The sequence below is a fragment of the Macaca nemestrina genome, chromosome 2 (assembly GCF_043159975.1).
Source record: "Macaca nemestrina isolate mMacNem1 chromosome 2, mMacNem.hap1, whole genome shotgun sequence".
Taxonomy (NCBI): Eukaryota; Metazoa; Chordata; class Mammalia; order Primates; family Cercopithecidae; genus Macaca; species Macaca nemestrina.
In genome coordinates this window covers 114,654,691-114,676,037 of record NC_092126.1, presented here as the reverse complement: position 1 = coordinate 114,676,037, position 21,347 = coordinate 114,654,691, and the positions used below count along the sequence as shown (strand labels likewise).

The following is a 21,347-nucleotide window of genomic DNA, read 5'->3' as shown; positions in this document are numbered from 1 at the left end:
CCGGCTGGAGTGCAGTGGTGCGATCTCGGCTCACTGCAAACTCCACTTCCCAGGTTCACACCATTCTCCTGCCTCAGCCTCCCAAGTGGCTGGGACTACAGGTGCCCACCACCATGTCCAGCTAATTTTTTGTATTTTTAGTAGAGACAGGGTTTCACCATGTTAGCCAGGATGGTCTTGATCTCCTGACCTCCTGATCTGCCCACCTCAGCCTCCCAAAGTGCTGGGATTATAGGAGTGAGCCACCGCGCCTGGCCCTTTTTTTTTTTTTTTTTTTTTTTCATAGTCAAGAAGCCTGACTATGCTTGGGCTCTTTTCCTAATTAGCAGCCCAGAAAGAGCTAAGAAAGGTGTCACGACAGGATGGTAGAAGTGTCCTGTGGCGGTCATTACCCCTACAACAGCTTTCATAAGCATGAAGTCTCCCTAGCATTTAGATAAAAACATAATTGATCTACTAGCCTACGTTTCCCATCCAAAAGACTCTCCTGTGTGCATTAGTAGAAGATGAAGGCTGTGCGTGGCAGCTTGCTCTGCATTTACTGTGTCTATGGAGGGAGAATGAAGGTGACAGGAAATAAATCTGGGCATAGCCTGGGAAGTTGGAAGGCAGCTGGAACCCATCACATAGGCCTTCTCTATGGCCAGGCTACCCAACCCTTTGTGTATGTGCTGGCAAATGCTTCCAACAAGAGAATTTAGTGAACCACCATGAAGAACTCCAAATAAGTGATATTTAAAGTGATCATAATCAGTTCAGTCTAGTCTGGCCTGGCCCTTTACAATAAAAGCAAATAAGCTTTTAGCAGGGCATTAAAACTCAACTGAGGCCAGATGCAGTGGCTCAAGTCTGTAATCCCAGCACTTTGGGAGGCCGAGGTCAGGAGTTCAAGACCAGTATACCAGCAATGGATCACTTGAGGTCAGGAGTTCGAGACCAGTCTGGCCAACATGGTAAAACCCTGTCTCTACAAAAATTACAAAAATTAGCCAGGTGTGGCGGTGCACATGTGTAGTCCCAGCTACTCGGGAGGCTGAGGCAGGAGAATCGCTTGAACCTAGGGGGTGGAGTTTGCAGTGAGCCAAGATAGCGCCACTGCATTCCAGCATGGGCAACAGAGTAAGACACTGTCTCAAAACAAACAAACAACAACAAAAAACTCACCTGAGAGGGTAAGTCCACTCCTCCTATAATCTATCCAGACAACCAGACATTTACCTGTTCTAATCTTCTTCTCCTTATTTGCATCTTCTCTGGTTATCTGAACACCTACCATCCATCTGAACCATGCCTCTACCCCTTCTTCACTCCTGATAACTCCCTTGGCTCTGATGCCCCATTTGGATCCACTTTTCCAGTCCTACCCATGTCTGCCTAATTAGAAAACATGAACCTGATATTGACCTACTGGTACCACAGTTGAGGGTCAATTCATTCCCAATTTGTGCCCTGGCTCTCCACTGGGCATTAGATGAAATGGGTGAGACAATTTCTGAGAAGCTGGCCAGGTAGTGCTATATTCACAATGTCTAATTTATACCATTTGCCTGATCTATTTTTCTGATACATGAAAATGGCAAGGTATCTGCTATTCCTACACATATGGGATTCACTGATACTACACGCATATATTTTGATATATTCTTCCCCTTAAGCAGGAAGTTCTTGTGAGACAATTATCTTCTAAGAAAAGGAAGGAAGAGTATAAAAACTCTCCATGAAGGTTCCATATTCACTTCTACCATCCAGGCTTCATAGAAGACAACAAAGCCTACCTATCTGCTGGATTGTCATGTTGCACTGGTGAATGCAATGTAGGGGCTTCTGGAAAAGAACAAATGCCTATAAGAGCCGAAGGGCCATTGACTGCAGACTGCAGTAAGCAGTCTGACTTGGGATGTGGGAGATTTTAATAGCTGCAGGTCTCCTCCATAGCACAGTTCACCACCTTCTCAGGAGGGGAGCACTAGACTCCATCCTAACCCATCTACCTTCCCAGCCCCAAGCAGTTCTGCATACCTGGCATAATGACATCAGGAAATCCCAATTTTCTTGTAATTGCCAATCCCCTATTAAATATCATGGGATTTTCTCTCCGAATCTGTTCCATGTCTCCACGAAGAAGCTGCAGAGAAATGATAAGACCTGCAAAACCAAAAGCATTTTCTTAGAACCACAGTTCTACCCTGTTACATAGTACTAGAAAAGACATAGTCACATTTTCCAGAAGAAAATTTGCAAAGTTCAGCAAAATTCTTGAGAAAAACTTTGAGGCAGAAAGTGTAAGTTATTTTCAAGAAACATTTTGGAAAGCTAAAGAAATTTAAGTTAAAGTGACCCCAAGAACCCAGAGAACTAGTCTATTAAACACAGACTGAGGTCTGGGAGATTGAGTTGTCTCTCCCTCTGTTCCCCAGCATCCATCTAGGGTCCAGCTGGCCCTACTGAATGAGAGGGTTGAACTACGTAAGTTATATATTTAGGAACCTAGAGAAATCTATAGAGTAGAAACAAGCATGGCCAAAGAAGACCTTCAGTCAGGGCATCCTAAATATGAGAAATGAGCAAGCTAAGATGTGCTGTGTTTTATGCTGGGAGTATGTCAAAGTGTGGGAAGTAACTTGCTAGTTTAATCTTGCACTGGCTAGCAACAGAGGAGACATCACATTCTGCAAAGAAAAGATGGTGCTTTTGTGGGACTAACCAAGCCTTGACTCCATGAGGATTTCAGATCCTCCACATGATCTTTAATCAAAACTTGGGAGTATTTGAAATATCACCCCAGGTGAGCTGCCTTCTGGCTCATTACTTACACCCTTGGAGTTGTGCACAAAGCTAGAATCTCCTGAAATTTCCACCTCCACAGCACCCTCCTGAGGGTCCCCTCTGCAGCTACTGGCTAGAAGGCTGTAACAGTCAAGCCTCTATGGAATTAGGAAGTGCTACCTCTATAACTGTGAATGGGTTTAGCTGTTAACAGGATGAAGAACTTAGGCGTTGATCTATGGGTTGAGAGGAGACACCCTCATTGGTCTATGAACTTGGGAGTTAAATAGCAGATGAACATCTATAGAAATGAGGGAATAAGGTGTTATGATAATGAATACAATTACAAGAGTAGTAGCTGGAATGGAGATAATAACAAGTAGAATTGTAAAATAAGAATGGTCTAGGAATGGGGATGGAGGAGGGAACGGAAAAGTAGACAAAGACAGAAGTCAGATAAAAGAGTTACAGATATTTTATCTGGCAAGAAAAGTATGCCAGTAGCCAGGAATATGTACTCTCAGAGCTGGGCCAAGGGATGAAATACGGTTCTACTACAGCTCAGACAGAACCTCAAGATTATCTTGTTGCTTCTGCTAAACTCATGCTTCCCAAGAAACCTTGGGATTACAAACATGGTATCTCAAGTGTCATTAACACCAGGATCACAGTGCCCTGAAAAGGCAAACATACAGTATTCCAGTTGGTATTCTGGTTAGATAATCAGTGTTTAAGATTTCAGCCCCTCTAAAGTAATTATCTTAAACCTAATCAATGTCGGACTAAACTGCAATTAGTTTATGAACCTGAAAGGCTGGGAGCCATAACCAAAACCACAATAATCTTTGTAGAGAACAGCTTAGGATATATCTGCCCTCCCCTCATAACCCTAACTTATTCATCTTTGTTGTGTTTACATAGCTATCAAATCATATCCTCTGGGTAAACAGAAATCAGACTTATGAGACAGCCCAGCATGAAGCAAACAGCTGGGGATGAAAGTCTCCATAATTTGAGGGAGTTGCGGTTGGAGGGCAAAAGCCAAAAAAAAAAAAAAAAAAAATCAGTGGGTATACTCTAACCATTCTGCATTGGCAAGGGTTTATTTAAGTACTTGCTGACTGCCTTTTGTCCCTGCATTTTCTGAGCAACCAAAACGGCCCACAGATGCAAAGTGAAACTCATGAAGATGTTGACTAAAGGTGCTGAGAGTATCACAGTTAGCTTTTGAGTTACCCAAAGGGATCCTAAAGAGCTGCTCTCTACTTCTAAACATAACAAATAAGAGAAAACCTTCAAGTTCATGCAAGGGATCAGATGAAAAGACATGCAAAGAATGAAAGAAATCAACAATGGAGGCTATAAAAACTGTATGTCCTTTTGTAGAGTTGGGATCCTGGAACTTGTGGGTTTCCTTTCTAGTTCTGAAACCCTGTGTTGGTATGAAGCACATACCAAATAATGCTAAGGCATGATTCTGGGCACAAGAGGGCCTTCATTAATAGTTCAGAAAAGTGACCCACTCACTCACCCAGTACGCAACCAGTCCCTTGGCAACACTTGATGTTCTACCTGACCTCAAATCAAAGAATTTGAAAATAACAAAGTCTATACAATTTCTCTGTTAATCTGGTCTCACTGATTACCTGACACAAGAAAACCATTTTCTTACCCTCTTATTGGATTAAAGACTGACTCATAAAAAAGTAACTGGACAAATTAACACCTGTGTAAAATATTCGAGGGCACCAACTTGACTCTGTTCTTGTGCCACACGCCCCCACCCCTCCTTGTGGAAATGCTGGATGAGGATTAATTATATAAATTAATATCAGCCCAAGATATGGAAATAAATTGTAGTTAACAGTCATTTTAAAATAAATAGAAAACTTGTGTGTCAACTGCTTTATCTTCACTTGTCCTTAATACTCTTCATGCTACTACTGGAACTGTTAAAAGTTCAGTTTGTAGCTACATATCCAAGAGGCCAACAATGGAAATGAAGACCCACATCTATTAAAGTTCACATAAAAGAGTTATTGCTGGATGATACATTTACTCTCAGCATTCAAACCCAGTGTAGCAATTGCTTCTGCATTTTTAAATTATGTGACTTGAAGGAAAAGCACTAATGACTTTGGAAACAGAACTGCAAGGCAATGAACTGCCCACAATATTTAACAAAGATGGGTAAAAGTTTATAGCAAAGTAAACTGATTTTTAATAAAGATGTATCTTTAATTAAGCAGACTAACAAAGACCTGAAATATTCCTTGAGCAATCTATAAAATTCTCTGACACGAAGACCCCAGAGTCCAGCAGTAGAAAACCCATGCTCAGAAGCTTGGCAACTGAGTAGAAAGGCCAAAGGTCTGGAGTCTGGAGACCTGGGTTCTATCCTTGTTCAGCCACTAAGTCATTTTGCTGAGCTTCAGTTTCCTCATTTATTTAATGAGGGGGTTGAAACAGGTGATTTCCAAGGTCTCAGCTAGCTTCTAACATACTTCAAAAAGCAGCAGCCTGTTCCTCCTACTGACTTTTCCACAACTACACAGAGACCTCCTCTCATTACAGCCATCCCAACTGAGGCTCCCTGAAGTCTGTGGTGCCCCGCAGAGAGGTCTTTCTAACACTGTTTAAATGGCAAGTGTCTGTGAGTTCTAGACAAAAATCAGACACAGAACATGGCACAGTCCCTGCTCGCTCTGGGGAGCAAGACAAATCTCATCATCTTAACCCGGTGAAGCAATGGTAGAAGTTGCTCTTTCACGAATTAGTACTATCATCTCTCTTTTTAAATATTCTCTATATGTTTTAATCATAGTATGTCCCAAGAATGTGTAGTCAAGGGCACCTCTTTATAAATCAAATAAGTAAATAAAGCAAAGAACATGACAAATATGGATGTGAATTGTAGTTTCCCAAATTGCTAGTAACTTTCCTATATTTTCAAAATAAAATTTTATTTGTCTCTTGCTTTAGCCTAGATTTAGCATACTGCATGGAGCTACTTGGCATCCAGGCACATGTATAAGGGAAAACTGTCATTTAAAAATAGTGAGAGGCTCTCAGATATCACCTAAACCCCCACTAGGGTTTTAGAGGAATCAAGTTGTTACAGCTGAAGGTCTCAATCTTGGCAGCCTCTGGTGTGGATCTCCTCTAAGGATCCTCCTAGTTGAGTATCTGCTCACCCCAACAGAGAAAAAACGAAGTTTTCTACAACAGGTACTACTCTTTAGAAACTGCTTGCCTCTCAGTGATTTTACACTGTCATTTAAGGACAACTTATAATTTCCAACAAGGTCTATGCAAGTTAAAGAGGATTATGTAAAAGAGGTTATAAAATGATTTAGAGGTAAAAACTGTCAGGAGTAACTTGGTTCTGCGTAAATTAGATAGCTATCTGCAAGGGTCTATAAAGGCACATAGGCTTTTAAATAATGTTTCTAATTTAATCAAGCATTAATGTTTAACTTAGAAAACAATACAATATGTAGAACTGTACTGAGATTTTATAGAAATTATTTAAACAGAGTTTTTAAAGAAAGGACGGGAAAAGGAAAAGGAGAAGTTGAGCTAAAATGAAGCTTCTTTGAAATAAAGATTTTCCATTCTAGTTTCAGAATGACTGATACTGACAGACTAATCACTGATTCTCATTATGGTCAGTTTTCAGGAATAGAAAGAGAAGTGTGTGATGTCTATATCTATATAGATATCTAGCTATATATAGAGAGCGATATTTATTTGGCTGAGTATAATCTTTTTTTTAGGCAAACATAGACTTCACAATGTAACAAACCCTGCAACATTTTTGCTCACTCTGGATTTGAATTAGAACTCAAGTTACCTATCAAAGCATATGGAACTCATCCTAGAAAAAGCAGAAAATGTATTTTGGTCACAGATATTAGGGAAAGCCTCAAATTACTACAAAAAGAATGGGTAGGAAATGCCTGGACAGGAGAATAAATGTCCGTAGGGAATACAGCAGGCAATCTGCACCAACCAACTGAAGTACTGTATGATTAGCAACTACAAATGCAACACAAAATGTTCTAGTCAGAGAAGTACCTCACCATGGCTGGCGCTGGGGGCAGAGTACTTGGCACTGGACTTTCGGATGATGTTCTCGTGGATCTGGGACCACTCACTCTCATTGTTGCACCTATAACAGAAGGACAGGTGTTATAGCACTCAAGTATTTTAAACACCTGGTTTGATGTTCCAATGTGTAACACTTAAGTTCAAAGGGAAAAGGATCCCTCACTTTCCTAAAGAAATGGTGTCATGTTTTACTAAATTAAACAAGGCTCATTTCCTATTAAGCACAAAAGACATACTTGGGCAAAGGATAGAAACTCTAAAATGAATCCCTACAAACATTTAATTGGCAAAATTCCTTCTCTCAGAAGTAACACTATTCCACATGAAAAGTTGTTTCTTTTCTAGCACCCATTGCATGCGTGCGCACAGACATATAAACAGGTCCCAGAGGAAAGTTCCTGATAGAGGAAAAACATTTCCTCTCAACAAGTACTACTGTTTAGAAACTGCTTTGGCATTGGTTTTTTACCATCATACAGCTGTCATTATGACTGGCCCCAAAGGACAGCCCTGCTAAGCTATAAGCAATGTTGATACTATTTGCATGAAGCTATGTTTCAACCAGACCAAGTTAAGAAGAAAAGCTTGTGAGAGCAGTGGGCTTGATTTACCATGAAGTCTTCTGTGGTCAGGGAGAAGGAGGACTTAGCAGACAAAGCTGATGCCTAAATGTGTAAGAATAAAGTTCCTTCCTAGGAATAAAGCTGCTTCCTAGGAACCATGGGATCGAGACAAAAGAGGGGAGGAATAACAGTGCATTTCTGTTACATTCCGATGTTTTAGTGTCTTCCTTCTAAAGGTCAATTCCCGGAGAACTGCAACCACATAACCATTTGGAACAAAGTTTAGGAACAGAGACTACGAATTCCTTATGCTAGTACAGACACCTTAATAAAACATTTGGAAAAAGATGAGGGTAATCTCTTGAAAATTCCATTTGACACTCAGGGAGTTCCCACAGCCCTGGTTCTACCCCCTCCCCTGTTGGTTAGGAAGGTATGGATCTACCTATCTCAGAAAACAGGACCCATGCAAAAAGAACCCATGGAACTTTCCATGGATTACTCAGATGTGTCCAGTTCAGCATGGCCACTTCCAGGAGGACACCCCAGTAAGAGTTCTAGAATGTGCCATCCAATAGTATGAAGCATATCAGGTCTCTAAATAAAAGGGTTGGAATAGAGGCCACTCAGAGATAAAGCAGGTCAGTTACTAGCTTAACTAACTGCTACCCAGTCAGTGGCTCTTTGGACTCCTTAGCCATACAAATATGCCTCATTTACTCAGAGCTGTTGTGATGAATGGTTAAAGGAGGTTCTCAAAGCCCAGGGCTCTGAGAATAACTTTCTGCCTATAGAATTCCTTCCAAACAAGGAAAGAGGGAAGAGTATCCTTTAAAACAATCTCTTGTGATTTAGCAACTTAGCAGGAAATTAAAAGCCTTGAAAATTACCTCCCCTACTGGATGGGGCAATTTCAGTTTTTCTCCAATAAAATACTCACTGGTCCCTTGGTGGTATAATGGGGAGCTGGAGCTTTGTCAGTCATACCAACAGTGGCAATCTGTATTACTTCACTCACATCTACCCCTCCACCCAACACACATAATTCAGATGCTAGACAACTGACAGCCTGTTCCTGCCATTCCTCTCCCCTTGCATATCCCTTACCTATTAGTGACCTTCACAGCTCTGCCTTCAGCCCATTTCTTTCTCACTCTACAAGCCTTCCTGGGCAATCTCAACCATTCCCATAGCTTCAACTACTGCCAAGCTCCAAAGCATTGTCTCCAGTCCAGATTCATCCTAAGCTTCTGATCTACATGGCCAAGAAAATTCATTTCTCCCCAACCTGACTGGACCCAGAGATGCCCTCTCACTGAGAGGAACTCAGTAGTACTATATCCTTCCAGCATTCACCATATCCTACAGATTTTGCAATAATCAAATCTCACATTTTACCTCTCCTCCCTCTTCATTGTCTTGGTTTGGTCATTATCATCTCTCTTCTGGACCAGTACAATAATCTTCTAACTGGTCTTTTACACATCTTTCTTTCCAGAATGTCAATTTGGTTATATGGCCACCCTTCTTAATGCCCTTCACAGGTTAGAGTTCAAACTTTTCAGCAAGTCATTTAAGGCAGACTCATCAGGGTCCTCTCTTACCTCTCCAGATCTCTTTTACATTGAAAAAGCTTACAAAGACTCTATTAATTGTATTTCTTTCCTTTCTTTTCCCCTCTTTTTTATTTTTTTAAAGGATTCAGTTCAATATTGTTTTTTCTATGAATCCTTTCCAGCTTGCTCTATTATTCTCCATTCTCAACATCCCTACCTTAGACCTGACCACTACCTCTTTTGGGTCTTCGCTGAATTCTGATTTCTAGAAGAATGCCTATTATATTTTAGGGCACCTATTTGTCTACTTCACCCGACTGCAAGTCCTTAGATGATAAGGACTATGTCTTGCTAATCATCTCCACCAGGTAGCAAAACTTATAGCACATAATAAGTGCTTAATAAAATATTTGTTGAATACATAAATGGAATAATTGCCAAGGTCAACTGGTTATTTCTTATAGCTTAAATGTTGCTAATTAAAACTCTGCCATCATTCTGCATCAGAATTACATTACACTAAAGGCAGATATTTAGGAAAACATTCTGCATTATGGTCATCTTATGAAATCATTACTATATTTATCTTAAGAGGAAAACAGTAAAAGAGCAGTGAAAACAATCACATTTCTGGGACAGGTAAAGGAAAAATGGATGGCCATATTTGTGTCTATTTGAATCAAGGAGGATGGGAGCACTAGCGGCTGGAAGTATGCTTGAAAGAAGCTCCTGCTAGCTCCAAAGGAAAGATGGTTTGAAATCAAATGTCATGCAGATTCATTCACAGGCTGCAAAGAGTGAACTGTCGAAATTTTGCAGTCTACTCATGACTGGCCATAAACATGATTTAGCTTTGCAGAACTGCCAAGTTATTGCTACAAAGGCATCAATTTACCTTCAATTACCAACGCTTCTTTTTATTCTCTTAATACAATACTTGCTTTCAAATACTATATGCTGTTATTGATGAATTCTTTCTTTCTATCTATCTATCGACTGATCTATACAGGGTCTCACTGTCGCCCAGGCTGGAGTGCAGTGGTGTGATCACTGCTCACTGCAGCCTTGACCTCCCCAGGCTCAGGTGATCCTCCTACCTCAATCTCCAGAGTACCTGGGACCACAGGCACACACCACCATGCCCAGCTAATTTTTGTCTTTTTTTTTTTTTTTGTAGAGATAAGGTTTTACCATGTTGCCCAGGCTGGTCTCAAACTCCTGCGGCTCAAGCAATCCTCCTGCCTTACTTAGCCTCTCAAAGTGCTAAGATTACAGTCACGAGCCACCACACCTGGGCCAATTGTTCAGATTTTAAAATTATTCTCTTTAGTCCTAACCCCATAAAAGTCTTCGTCATTTCATGCCTATCTTACTCTTCCATTCCTTTAGCAGCATCCTCATGTTATACCTGATGTAGTTATTAAAGGCATATTTAGGTAAAATTGCTTTCTAAACCCTTAAACCTCATTATGTGGTGATAGATGTACTACACCTTCTTATTTTTTTTATTTTTTATTTTTTGAGGAGGAGTCTCCCTCTGTTGCCCAGGCTGGAGTGCAATGGCACGATTTCGGGTCACTCAACATCTGCCTTCCTGGTTCAAGTGATTCTCATGCCTCAGCCTCCTGAGTAGCTGGGATTACAGGCACCCGCTGCCATGCCTGGATAATTTTTGTATTTTTAGTAGAGACAGGGTTTCACTATGTTGGCCAGGCTGGTCTCAAACTCCTGACCTCAAGTGATCCGCCTGCCTCAGCCTCCCAAAGTGCCAGGATTACAGGCATGAGCCACGGTGCACAGCCTAGATGTGCACCTTCTAAAGCTATTCTTACTCACAATTGCTTAGTTTGAATTAGTATAAAGAGCAAGTGGGTTTTCAAACCCACAGAAATGCACACACAGATTGTATTAGGCACAGTCTCACTAGATCCATCCCTCCCTTTCCTTGTCTTTTTTTTTTTTTTTTGTGAAGCTACAAATGACCTGTCAGTGAATGATAAATAACAATATTACATTCAAAATAAACTTTTGAATGTAATCACTGAATATCAAGAAAAAATATATTTCTGCAAGCTCATGATGAAAATAAAACCTAAGTCAGCCTTTGTCTCTTGTCTGCTCACTGAATTGAGGGACCTACCCCACTGCTCTGTATCCTCTGCTCTAAGAGGCCCAAGTGGCTCTGTTGCAGTCTCTGTTACTCTTTGACTTGAAGTTGTTAGCAGGAGATCCCTAGGAAGATCTTCATAGTGTCCAGAGAATTGTCCCTGTATCCCAGAACAAGGAGGTGAAGAGAACAGAGTGAAAAGCACCTGTGGTTAAGCAGCTCCGCAGGTATGCAAGGTGCAGAAGCAGGTTCACCAAGAGGTGGAGAACTTTCCTGAGTCTATTTGCTTCTCCAGCCTCCCCTGACATCTTGTCCCTGAAATGTCTGAGGAGCAAGATATCATTTTCAACTCTAGCCTTTGACAGACTGCTTGCTGTCCTGCAGCCCAGCAGTGCCAGGACTGAGGCATGACAGAAACTTGAGCTGTCACTACTGGGAATGGTGAGTATGCTGGAAGCATACCTACAGCCAGAGCTAAGAAGCAAGCAAGGCATGGGGTGTAGCTGCTGGAGATGAGAAGTGAGTGCCACCAGGATGGAGACTGGGATGCAAGTGGTGTAAAATTTGCCACTGGGACTTGATCACCAGTTGGGTGGGACTCCTGCAGCTGAGGTGGGCTACCCTTGCCAGGGCCAGGGAGCAAGCCCCATTGAGACTAGGGTGTGAGGAATGTGCATTCCCACCCGCTGGCCCAGGCTCTGGTCACCGAGGATGACCCAACCCTCTATTGTGACAGGGTGTTAGCACAGCTGCTAACACCCCTCACCTGAGCACTCCATCTGGGGCCTGCGGAGTGCCCTGTCCATGACAGCTGGTGCTGTTCTCACCATTCGAAGGTCTGAGCACAAGCCTACCTAGTCCAGCTTCACTCTCTGCTGTGTGACAGAGAACACAGCCTAGGGTCCTGGCAAATACCCAACCCAACCACTTCAGGCACCTGAGTACTTCTCCTGAGGGCATAAACTCCTGGCTGCTATCACCTCATCTGCACCTACCTGCAAGTGACACCTGAGTTCCTGGAGATTGGGTTACCCAGCCCTTCAGAGCCACCACCAACATCAAAGCACATCACTCAGGACCCAGAGAGTTGTCCCACTCCTGCTACTGCTATCACTCACGCCATGTAACTGCCCAGGAACCTGAGAATCTGTCCACTTGTACAATCCACCACTGCCACTACCAGCATCTGAGCAAGCCACATGGAGGCCCACCAACTGACACAACAATACTTGCCAACATGGCTGCCAGTGCACCCTGCCCAGTGACACTATCACTGGCCCACCTGCCATCCTAGTCCCCAGCACAACTTCCCCACAGCCTTAACTAATAACTGTACCCTAACCTATCAAGGAAATCACAGATGCCACTAATGCTGTTTACAGCCAAAGAAATCATACAGAGATGACACTAATGCACACACCAGAGTCAAAGCCAAAGTACCCTACTCAACCAACACCACAGACACCATAGATCTTTAGGAAAAGGTCTTTCCCTACTAAAGTAAATTCAAAACAGGAATAAGTGACTGTTACTCCAGATGCACAGATTTCAATGTAATGACACAGAAAACATGAAAAAGCAAGGAAATATGACACTTACAAAGGAACAGAATAAGTCTCCAAAAATAGATCTTAATCAAAGAAATTTTTGAAATCCCAGATAAAGAATTGAAAATTTTGATTTTACAGAAGCTCAGTGAGATACAAGAGAACTCAGAAAAACAATTCAGGATATGAATGAGAAATTTACCAAAGAGACAGTTTTTTAAAGTACCAGATAGAAATTCTGCAATTGAGTTCCGGAGCAAGATGGCCAAATAGGAGCAGCTCCAGCCTCCAGCTCCCAGCACGAGTGACACAGAGGATGGGTGATTTCTGCATTTTCAACTGAGGTACCGAGTTCATCTCACTGGGGAGTGCCGGACAATCGGTGCTAGTCAGCTGGTGCAGCCCGACCAGCGAGAGCTGAAGCAGGGCGAGCCATCACCTCACCTGGGAAGCGCAAGGGGGAAGGGAATCCCTTTTCCTAGCCAAGGGAAACTGAGACAAATAACACATGGAAAATTGGGTAACTCCCACCCTAATACTGCGCTTTACCAAGGGTCTTAGCAAACAGCACACCAGATTATATCCCACACCTGGACAGGAGGATCCCATGCCCACAGAGCCTCCCTTGTTGCTAGCACAGAAGTATGAGATCTAACTGCAAGGCAGCAGTGAGGCTGGGGGAGGGGCACCCGCCATTGCTGAGGCTTAAGTAGGTTAACAAAGCTGCCAGGAAGTTTGAACTGGGTGGAGCCCACCGCAGCTCAAGGGGGCCTTCCTGTCTCTGTAGACTCCACCTCTGGGGACAGGGCATAGCTAAACAAAAAGCAGCAGAAACCTTGGCAGAGGTAAATGACCCTCTCGGGCAGCTTTGAAGAGAGCAGTGGATCTCCCAGCACAGAGGTTGAGATCTGAGAATGGACAGACTGCCTGCTCAAGTGGGTCCCTGACCCCTGAGTAGCCTAACTGGGAGACACCCCCACTAGCTGCAGACCAACACCTCACACCTCACACAGTGGGGTACACCCCTGCGACGAAGCTTCCAGAGGAAGAATCAGACAGCAACACTTGCTGTTAAGCAATATTCTATATTCTGCAGCCTCTGTTGCTGATACCCAGGCAAAGAGGGTCTGGAGTGGACCTCAAGCAAACTCTAACAGACCTACAGCTGAGGGTCCTGACTGACAGAAGGAAAACTAACAAACAGAAAGGACACCCACACCAAAACCCCATCAATTTGTCACCATCATCAAAGACCAAAGGCAGATAAAACCACAAAGATGGGAAAAAAGCAGGGCAGAAAAGCTGGAAATTCAAAAAATCAGAGTGCATCTCCCCCTCCAAAGGAATGCAGCTCATCGCCAGCAATGGATCAAAGCTGGATGGAGAATGACTTTAACGAGTTAAGAGAAGAAGGCTTCAGTCGATCACACTTCTCAGAGCTAAAGGAGGAACTACATAACCAGCGCAAAGAAACTAAAAATCTTGAAAAAAGAATGGAAGAATGGATAACTAGAATAATCAATGCAGAGAAGGCCATAAACGAACTGACAGAGATAAAAATCATGACACGAGAAATACGTGACAAATGCACAAGCTTCAGTAACTGATTCGATCAACTGGAAGAAAGAGTATCAATGACTGAAGATCAAATGAACGAAACGAAGTGAGAAGAGAAGTGTAGAAAAAAAAGAGTAAAAAGAAATGAACAAAGCCTCCAAGAAATATGAGATTATGTGAAAAGACAAAATCTACATCTGATTGGTGTGCCTGAAAGTGATGGGGAAAATGGAACCAAGTTGGAAAACACTCTTCAGGATATAATCCAGGAGAACTTCCCCAACCTAGTAAGGCAGGCCAACACTCAAACTCAGGAAATACAGAGAACGCCACAAAGATACTCCTCGAGAAGAGAAACTCCAAGACACATAATTGTCAGATTCACCAAAGTTGAAAAGAAGGAAAAAATGTTAAGGAGAGTCAGAGAGAAAGGTCAAGTTATCCATAAAGGGAAGCCCATCAGACTAACAGCAGCTCTCTCGGCAGAAACTCTCCAAGCCAGAAGAGAGTGGGGGCCAATATTCAACATTCTTAAAGAAAAGAATTTTCAACCCAGAATTTCATATCCAGCCAAACTAAGTTTCATAAGTGAAGGAGAAATAGACTATTCTATAGACAAGCAAATGCTTAGAGATTTTGTCACCACCAGGCCTGCCCTACAAGAGACCCTGAAAGAAGCACTAAATGTGGAAAGGAACAACCAATACCAGCTATTGCAAAAACATGCCAAAATGTAAAGACCATCAATGCTAGGAAAAAGATGTATCAACTAACAAGCAAAATAACCAGCTAATATCACAATGACAAGATCAAGTTCACACATAACAATATTAACCTTAAATGTAAATGGACTAAATGGTCCAATTAAAAGACAGACTGGCAAATTGAATAGAGTCAAGACCCATCAGTTTGCTGTATTCAGGACACCCATCTCACACGCAGGGACACACATAGGCTCAAAATAAAGGGATGGAAGAAGATCTACCAAGCAAATGGAGAACAAAAAAATGCAGGGGTTGCCATCCTAGTTTCTGATAAAACAGACTTTAAACCATCAAAGATCAAAAGAGACAAAGAAGGCCATTACACAATGGTAAAGGGATCAATTCAACAAGAAGAGCTAACTATCCTAAATATATAGGCACCCAACACAGGAGCACCCAGATTCATAAAGCAAGTCCTTAGAGACTTAAAAAGAGACTTAGACTCCCATACAATAATAATGGGAGACTTCAACACCCCACTGTCAACATTAGACAGATCAACGGGACAGAAAGTTAACAAGGCTATCCAGGAATTGAACTCAGCTCTGCACCAAGTGAACCTAATAGTCATCTACAGAACGCTGCACCCCAAATCAACAGAATATACATTCTTCTCAGCACCACATCGCATTTATTCCAAAATTGACCACATAGTTGGAAGTAAAGCACTCCTCAGCAAATGTAAAAGAACAGAAATTATAACAAACTGTCTCTCAGACCACAGTGCAATCAAACTAGAATTCAGGACTAAGAAACTCACTCAAAACCACTCAACTACATGGAAACTGAACAACCTGCTCCTGAATGACTACTGGGTACAAAACGAAATGAAGGCAGAAATAAAGATGTTCTTTGAAGCCAATGAAAACAAAAACACAACATACCAGAATCTCTGGGACACATTTAAAGCAGTGTGTAGAGGGAAATTTATGGCACTAAATGCCCACAAGAGAAAGCAGGAAAGATCTAAAATTGACACCCGAACATCACAATTAAAAGAACTAGAGGAGCAAGAGCAAACACATTCAAAAGCTAGCAGAAGGCAAGAAATAACTAAGATCAGAGCAGAACTGAAGGAGATAGAGACACAATAACCCTCCAAAAAGACAATGAATCCAGGAGCTGGTTTTTTGAAAAGATCAACAAAATTGATAGACCTCTATCAAGACTAATAAAGAAGAAAAGAGAGAAGAATCAAATAGACGTAATAAAAAATGATAAAGGGGCTATCACCACCGACCCCCGACAGAAATACAAACTACCATCAGAGAATACTATAAACACCTCTATGCAAATAAACTAGAAAACCTAGAAGAAATGGATAATTTCCTGGACACTTACACTCTCCCAAGACTAAACCAGGAAGAAGTTGAATCCTTGAATAGACCAGTAGCAGGCTCTGAAATTAAGGCAATAATTAATAGCCTACCAACTAAAAACTGACCAGGACCATACGGATTCACAGCCAAATTCTACCAGAGGTACAAGGAGGAGCTGGTAGCATTCCTTCTGACACTATTCCAATCAATAGAAAAAGAGGGAATCCTCCCTAACTCATTTTATAAGGCCAACATCATCCTGATCCAAAACCTGGCAGAGACACAACAAAAAAAGAGAATTTTAGACCAATATCCCTGATGAACATCGATGCAAAAATCCTCAATAAAATACTGGCATACTGAATCCAGCAGCACATCAAAAAGCTTATCCACCGTGATCAACTGGGCTTCATCCCTGGGATGCAAGGCTGGTTCAACATACACAAATCAATAAGTGTAATCAAGCATATAAACAGAACCAAAGACGAAAACCACATGATTATCTCAATAGATGCAGAAAAGGCAGAAAAGGCCTTTGACAAAATTCAACAGCCCTTCATGCTAAAAACACTCAATAAATTCAGTATTGATGGAACATACCACAAAATAATAAGAGCTATTTATGGCAAACCCACAGCCAATACCATACTGAATGGGTAAAAGCTGGAAACATTCCCTTTGAAAACTGGCACAAGACAGGGATGCCCTCTCTCACCACTCCTATTCAACATAGTGTTGGAAGTTCTGGCTAGGGCAATCAGGCAAGAGAAAGAAATAAACGGTATTCAGTTAGGAAAAGAAGAAGTCAAATTGTCCCTGTTTGCAGATGACATGATTGTATATTTAGAAAACCCCATCATCTCAGCCCAAAATCTCCTTTAGCTGATAAACAACTTCAGCAAAGCATCAGGATACAAAATGAATGTGCAAAAATCACAAGCATTCTTATACACCAGTAACAGACAAACAGAGAGCCAAATCATGAATGAACTTCCATTCACAATAGCTTCAAAGAGAATAAAATACCTAGGAATCCAACTTACAAGGGATGTAAAGGACCTCTTCAGGGAGAACTACAAACCACTGGTCAGTGAAATAAGAGGACACAAACAAATGGAAGAACATACCATGCTCATGGATAGGAAGAATCAATATCGTGAAAATGGCCATACTGCCCAAGGTGATTTATAGATTCAATGCCATCCCCATCAAGCTACCAATCATTTTCTTCACAGAATTAGAAAAAATTGCTTTAAAGTTCATATGGAACCAAAAAAGAGTCCATATTGCCAAGACAATCCTAAGTTAAAAGAACAAAGCTGGAGGCATCACACTACCTGACTTCAAACTATACTGCAAGGCTACAGTAACCAAAACAGCATGGTACTGGTACCAAAACAGAGATATAGACCAATGGAACACAACAGAGCCCGCAGAAATAACACCACACATCTACAATCATGTGATCTTAAAAATTCGATCTTGCTGTCTATTTGTAGCCAAACCCTTCCCCTATACTTAACAAATGCAACCATAGGTCTGTTCTTCATCACTATAGTTGTGCCTTTTCTAGAATGTCATATCAATGGAATCAAACAAAGTGCAGCCTTTTGAGACTGGCCCCTTTCACTTAGCATAATGCTTTGAGAAATTCATCCATGTTACTGCATGTATCAGTAGTTTTTCTATGCTGAGAAGTATTTAGTTCATTCATTCACCATTTGAAAGACATTTAGACTTTTTAATGATCGCCGTTATAACTGGTGTGAGATGGTAAATCAAAACTACAATGAGATACCATCTCACACCAGTTAGAATGATGATCATTAAAAAGTCAGGAAACAACAGGTGCTGGAGAGGATGTGGAGAAATAGGAACACTTTTACACTGTTGGTGGGACTGTAAACTAGTTCCACCATTATGGAAGACAGTGTGACGATTCCTCAAGGATCTAGAACTAGAAATACCATTTGACCCGGCCATCCCATTACTGTTTATATACTCAAAGGATTGTAAATCATGCTGCTACATAGACACATGCACACGTATGTTTATGGCGGCACTATTCACAATAGCAAAAACTTGGAATCAACCCAAATGTCCATCAGTGACAGAGTGGATTAAGAAAATGTGGCACACATGCACCATGGAATACTATGCAGCCATAAAAAACGACGAGTTCGTGTCCTTTGTAGGGACATGGGTGCAGCTGGAAACCATCATTCTCAGCAAACTATTGCAAGAACAGACAACCAAACACCACCTGTTCTCACTCATAGGTGGGAACTGAACAATGAGATCACTTGGACATGGGAAGGGGAACATCACACACCAGGGCCTATTATGGGGAGGGAGGGGGGAGGGATGGCACTGGGAGTTATAAGTGATATAAATGATGATTTGATGGGTGCTGACGAGTTGATGGGTGCAGCACACCAACATGGCACATGTATACATATGTAACAAATCTGCACTTTGTGCACATGTACCCTAGAACTTAAAGTATATTTAAAAAAATAAAAAATAAAAATAAAATTAAAAAAAAAATTCTGCAATTGAAGAATTCACTATAAGAACTACAAATTAAAGTTGAAAGCTTCTGCAGTAGACTAGAATAGGTAGAAGAATCTCAGAACATGAATAGATATCTTTTGAAATAATCCCATCGGACAAAAATAAAGAAAAGGAATAAAAAAGACTGAGAAAAGCCTTTGCGACAATTAAATATTAAAATTATCAATATCCACAAGGTCAAAGAGACAATGACAGGATTGGAAAATGTATTTAACTAAACAATAAATGAAAACATCTCAAGTCCAGCAAAAGATCTAGACATTTCAGATACAAGAGACTCAGCAATCCCCAGGAAAATAAAAATACAATTCAAAAAGGTCGTTTCCACAACACATTATAGTCAGACTGCCTAAAATCAAAGATGAAGAACAAATCCTAAAAATAGCAAGAGATAATCATCTATTCACATATTCACAGGCCAGAAGAGAATGGGATAATATATTTAAATAACTAAAAGAAAAAAATCTGGCCAAAAGCAGTGGCTCATGCCTGTAATCACAGCACTTTGGAAGGCTGAGGCAGGAGGCTTACTTGAGTCCGGGAGTTTCGGAACAGCCTAGGCAGCATGACAAGAATCAATCTTTGAAAAAAAAAAAAAAAATTAGCTGGGTGTGGTGAAGTGTGCCTGAAGTCTTAGCAACATGGGAGGCTGGGGCAGGAAGATTGCTTGAGCATGGGAAGTTGAGGCTGCAGTGAGCTGTATTTACACCAGTGCACTCCCACCTGGGTGACAGAGTGAGATCCTGTCTCAAAAAAAAAAAAAAAAAAAAGGAAAAAGAAAAAAATCTGACAGCTAAGAATGCTATATACAGCAAAATTATCCTTCATAAGTGAAAGAGAAATAAAATCTTTCCCAGACAAGCAAATGCTAAGGGGATTCACTGCCCCTGGACTGGCCCTACAAAAAAATTCTCATGAGAGCCCTAAACCTGCAAGTGAAAGGATGACATTTACCAAGATTAAAACACACAAAACGGCCAGGCGCAGTGGCTCATGCCTTTAATCCCAGAACTTAGGGAGGCTGAGGCGGGCAGATCACCTGAGGCTAGGAGTTTGAGACCAGCCTGGCCAACATGGTGAAATCCCGTCTCTACTAAAAATACAAAAAAATTAGCTGAGCGTGATGGCATACATCTGTAATCCCAGCTACTCAGGAGGCTGCAGCAGGAGAATCACTTGAACCCAGGAGGTGGAGGCTGCAGTGAGCCAAGATCTCACCACTGCACTCCAGCCTGAGTAACAGAGCAAGACTCTGTCTCAAATAAAGAAAAAAAGAAAGAAAACACACGAAAATATAAATCTCTTTGGCAAAGTAATCACATGGAGAAAGAGAAAGAACTCGAATGGTACCACTGCAGAAGTCCAGAAAACCACAACAACCAGTAAAAGAAAAAGGAACAAAACTGTATAAAACAATCAGAAAACAATTAAGAAATGACAGAAACAAAGCACCACATATCAATTATAACACTGACCATAAATAGATTAAATTTTCCACTTTAAAGATACAGAATGGCAGAATGGATTTTTAAAAATCCACAATCCAATTATACGCTGTTTACAAGAACCTCAGGCCAGGTGCACTGGCTCATGCCTGTAATCCCAGCACTTTGGGAGGCCAAGGCGGGTGGATCATGAGGTCAAGAGATCAAGACCATCCTGGCCAACAAGGTGAAACCCTGTCTCTACTAAAAACACAAAAAAATTAGCTGGGCATGGTGGTGTGTGCCTGTAGTCTCAGCTACTTGGGAGGCTGAGGCAGGAGAATCACTTGAACTCGGGAGGCAGAGGTTGCAGTGAACTGAGATTGCACCACTGCACTCCAGCCTGGGCAACAGAGCGATGCTCTGTCTCAAAAAAAAAAAAAAAAAAAAAAAAAAAAAAAAAAAAAAAAGAAACTCACCTTAGCAGTAAAGACACATACAGACTGAAAATAAAGAAATGAAAACAAGATATTCTCTGCAAATGGAAATCAAAACGGAGCAGGAATAGCTATATTTATACAAGAGAAAACAGACTTTAAGTCAAGAACAGTAAAAAGAAACAAAGAAGGTCATTATTTAAAGATAAAGGGATCAATCCAGCAAGATGATAAAAAAATTCTAATAAAAAATTCTAAATATATATGTAACCAACATTGGAACACCTGAATTCATAAAGAAAACATCATTAAAGCTAAAGAGAGAGATAAACTGCAAAACAATAATAGTGGGGGACTTTAACATTCCACTCTCAGCATTACACAGATAATCTAGACAAAAAATCAACAAAGAAACATTGGATTTAAGTTGCACTTTAGACCACATGGAGCTAACTGACATTTCAGAACACTCTACCCAACAACTGCAGAACATATATTCTTTTCATCAGCACAAAGAACATTCTCCAGGAAAGACCAAATGTTAGGTCACAAAACAAGCCTCAACTCATTTAAAAAAATCAAAATCATATCAAGTATCTTCTCAAACCACAAGGGAATAAAAC

General features: G+C 41.2%; 1 protein-coding gene across 13 annotated transcripts in view; it reads right to left on the bottom strand.

Moving 5' to 3' along the window:
• The window catches only part of LOC105480503 (dedicator of cytokinesis 3), a 647,888-nt gene that overhangs the window by 169,578 nt on the left and 456,963 nt on the right, over positions 1–21,347 (bottom strand). For all 13 annotated transcript variants that reach the window (XM_071091780.1, XM_071091778.1, XM_071091779.1 and 10 more), the window contains 2 exons: positions 6,849–6,937; positions 2,020–2,145 (listed from right to left, as the gene is read on the bottom strand). In XM_071091780.1, the coding sequence (XP_070947881.1) occupies positions 2,020–2,145; positions 6,849–6,937 (215 nt within the window). The remainder of the gene's footprint in view (positions 1–2,019; positions 2,146–6,848; positions 6,938–21,347) is intronic.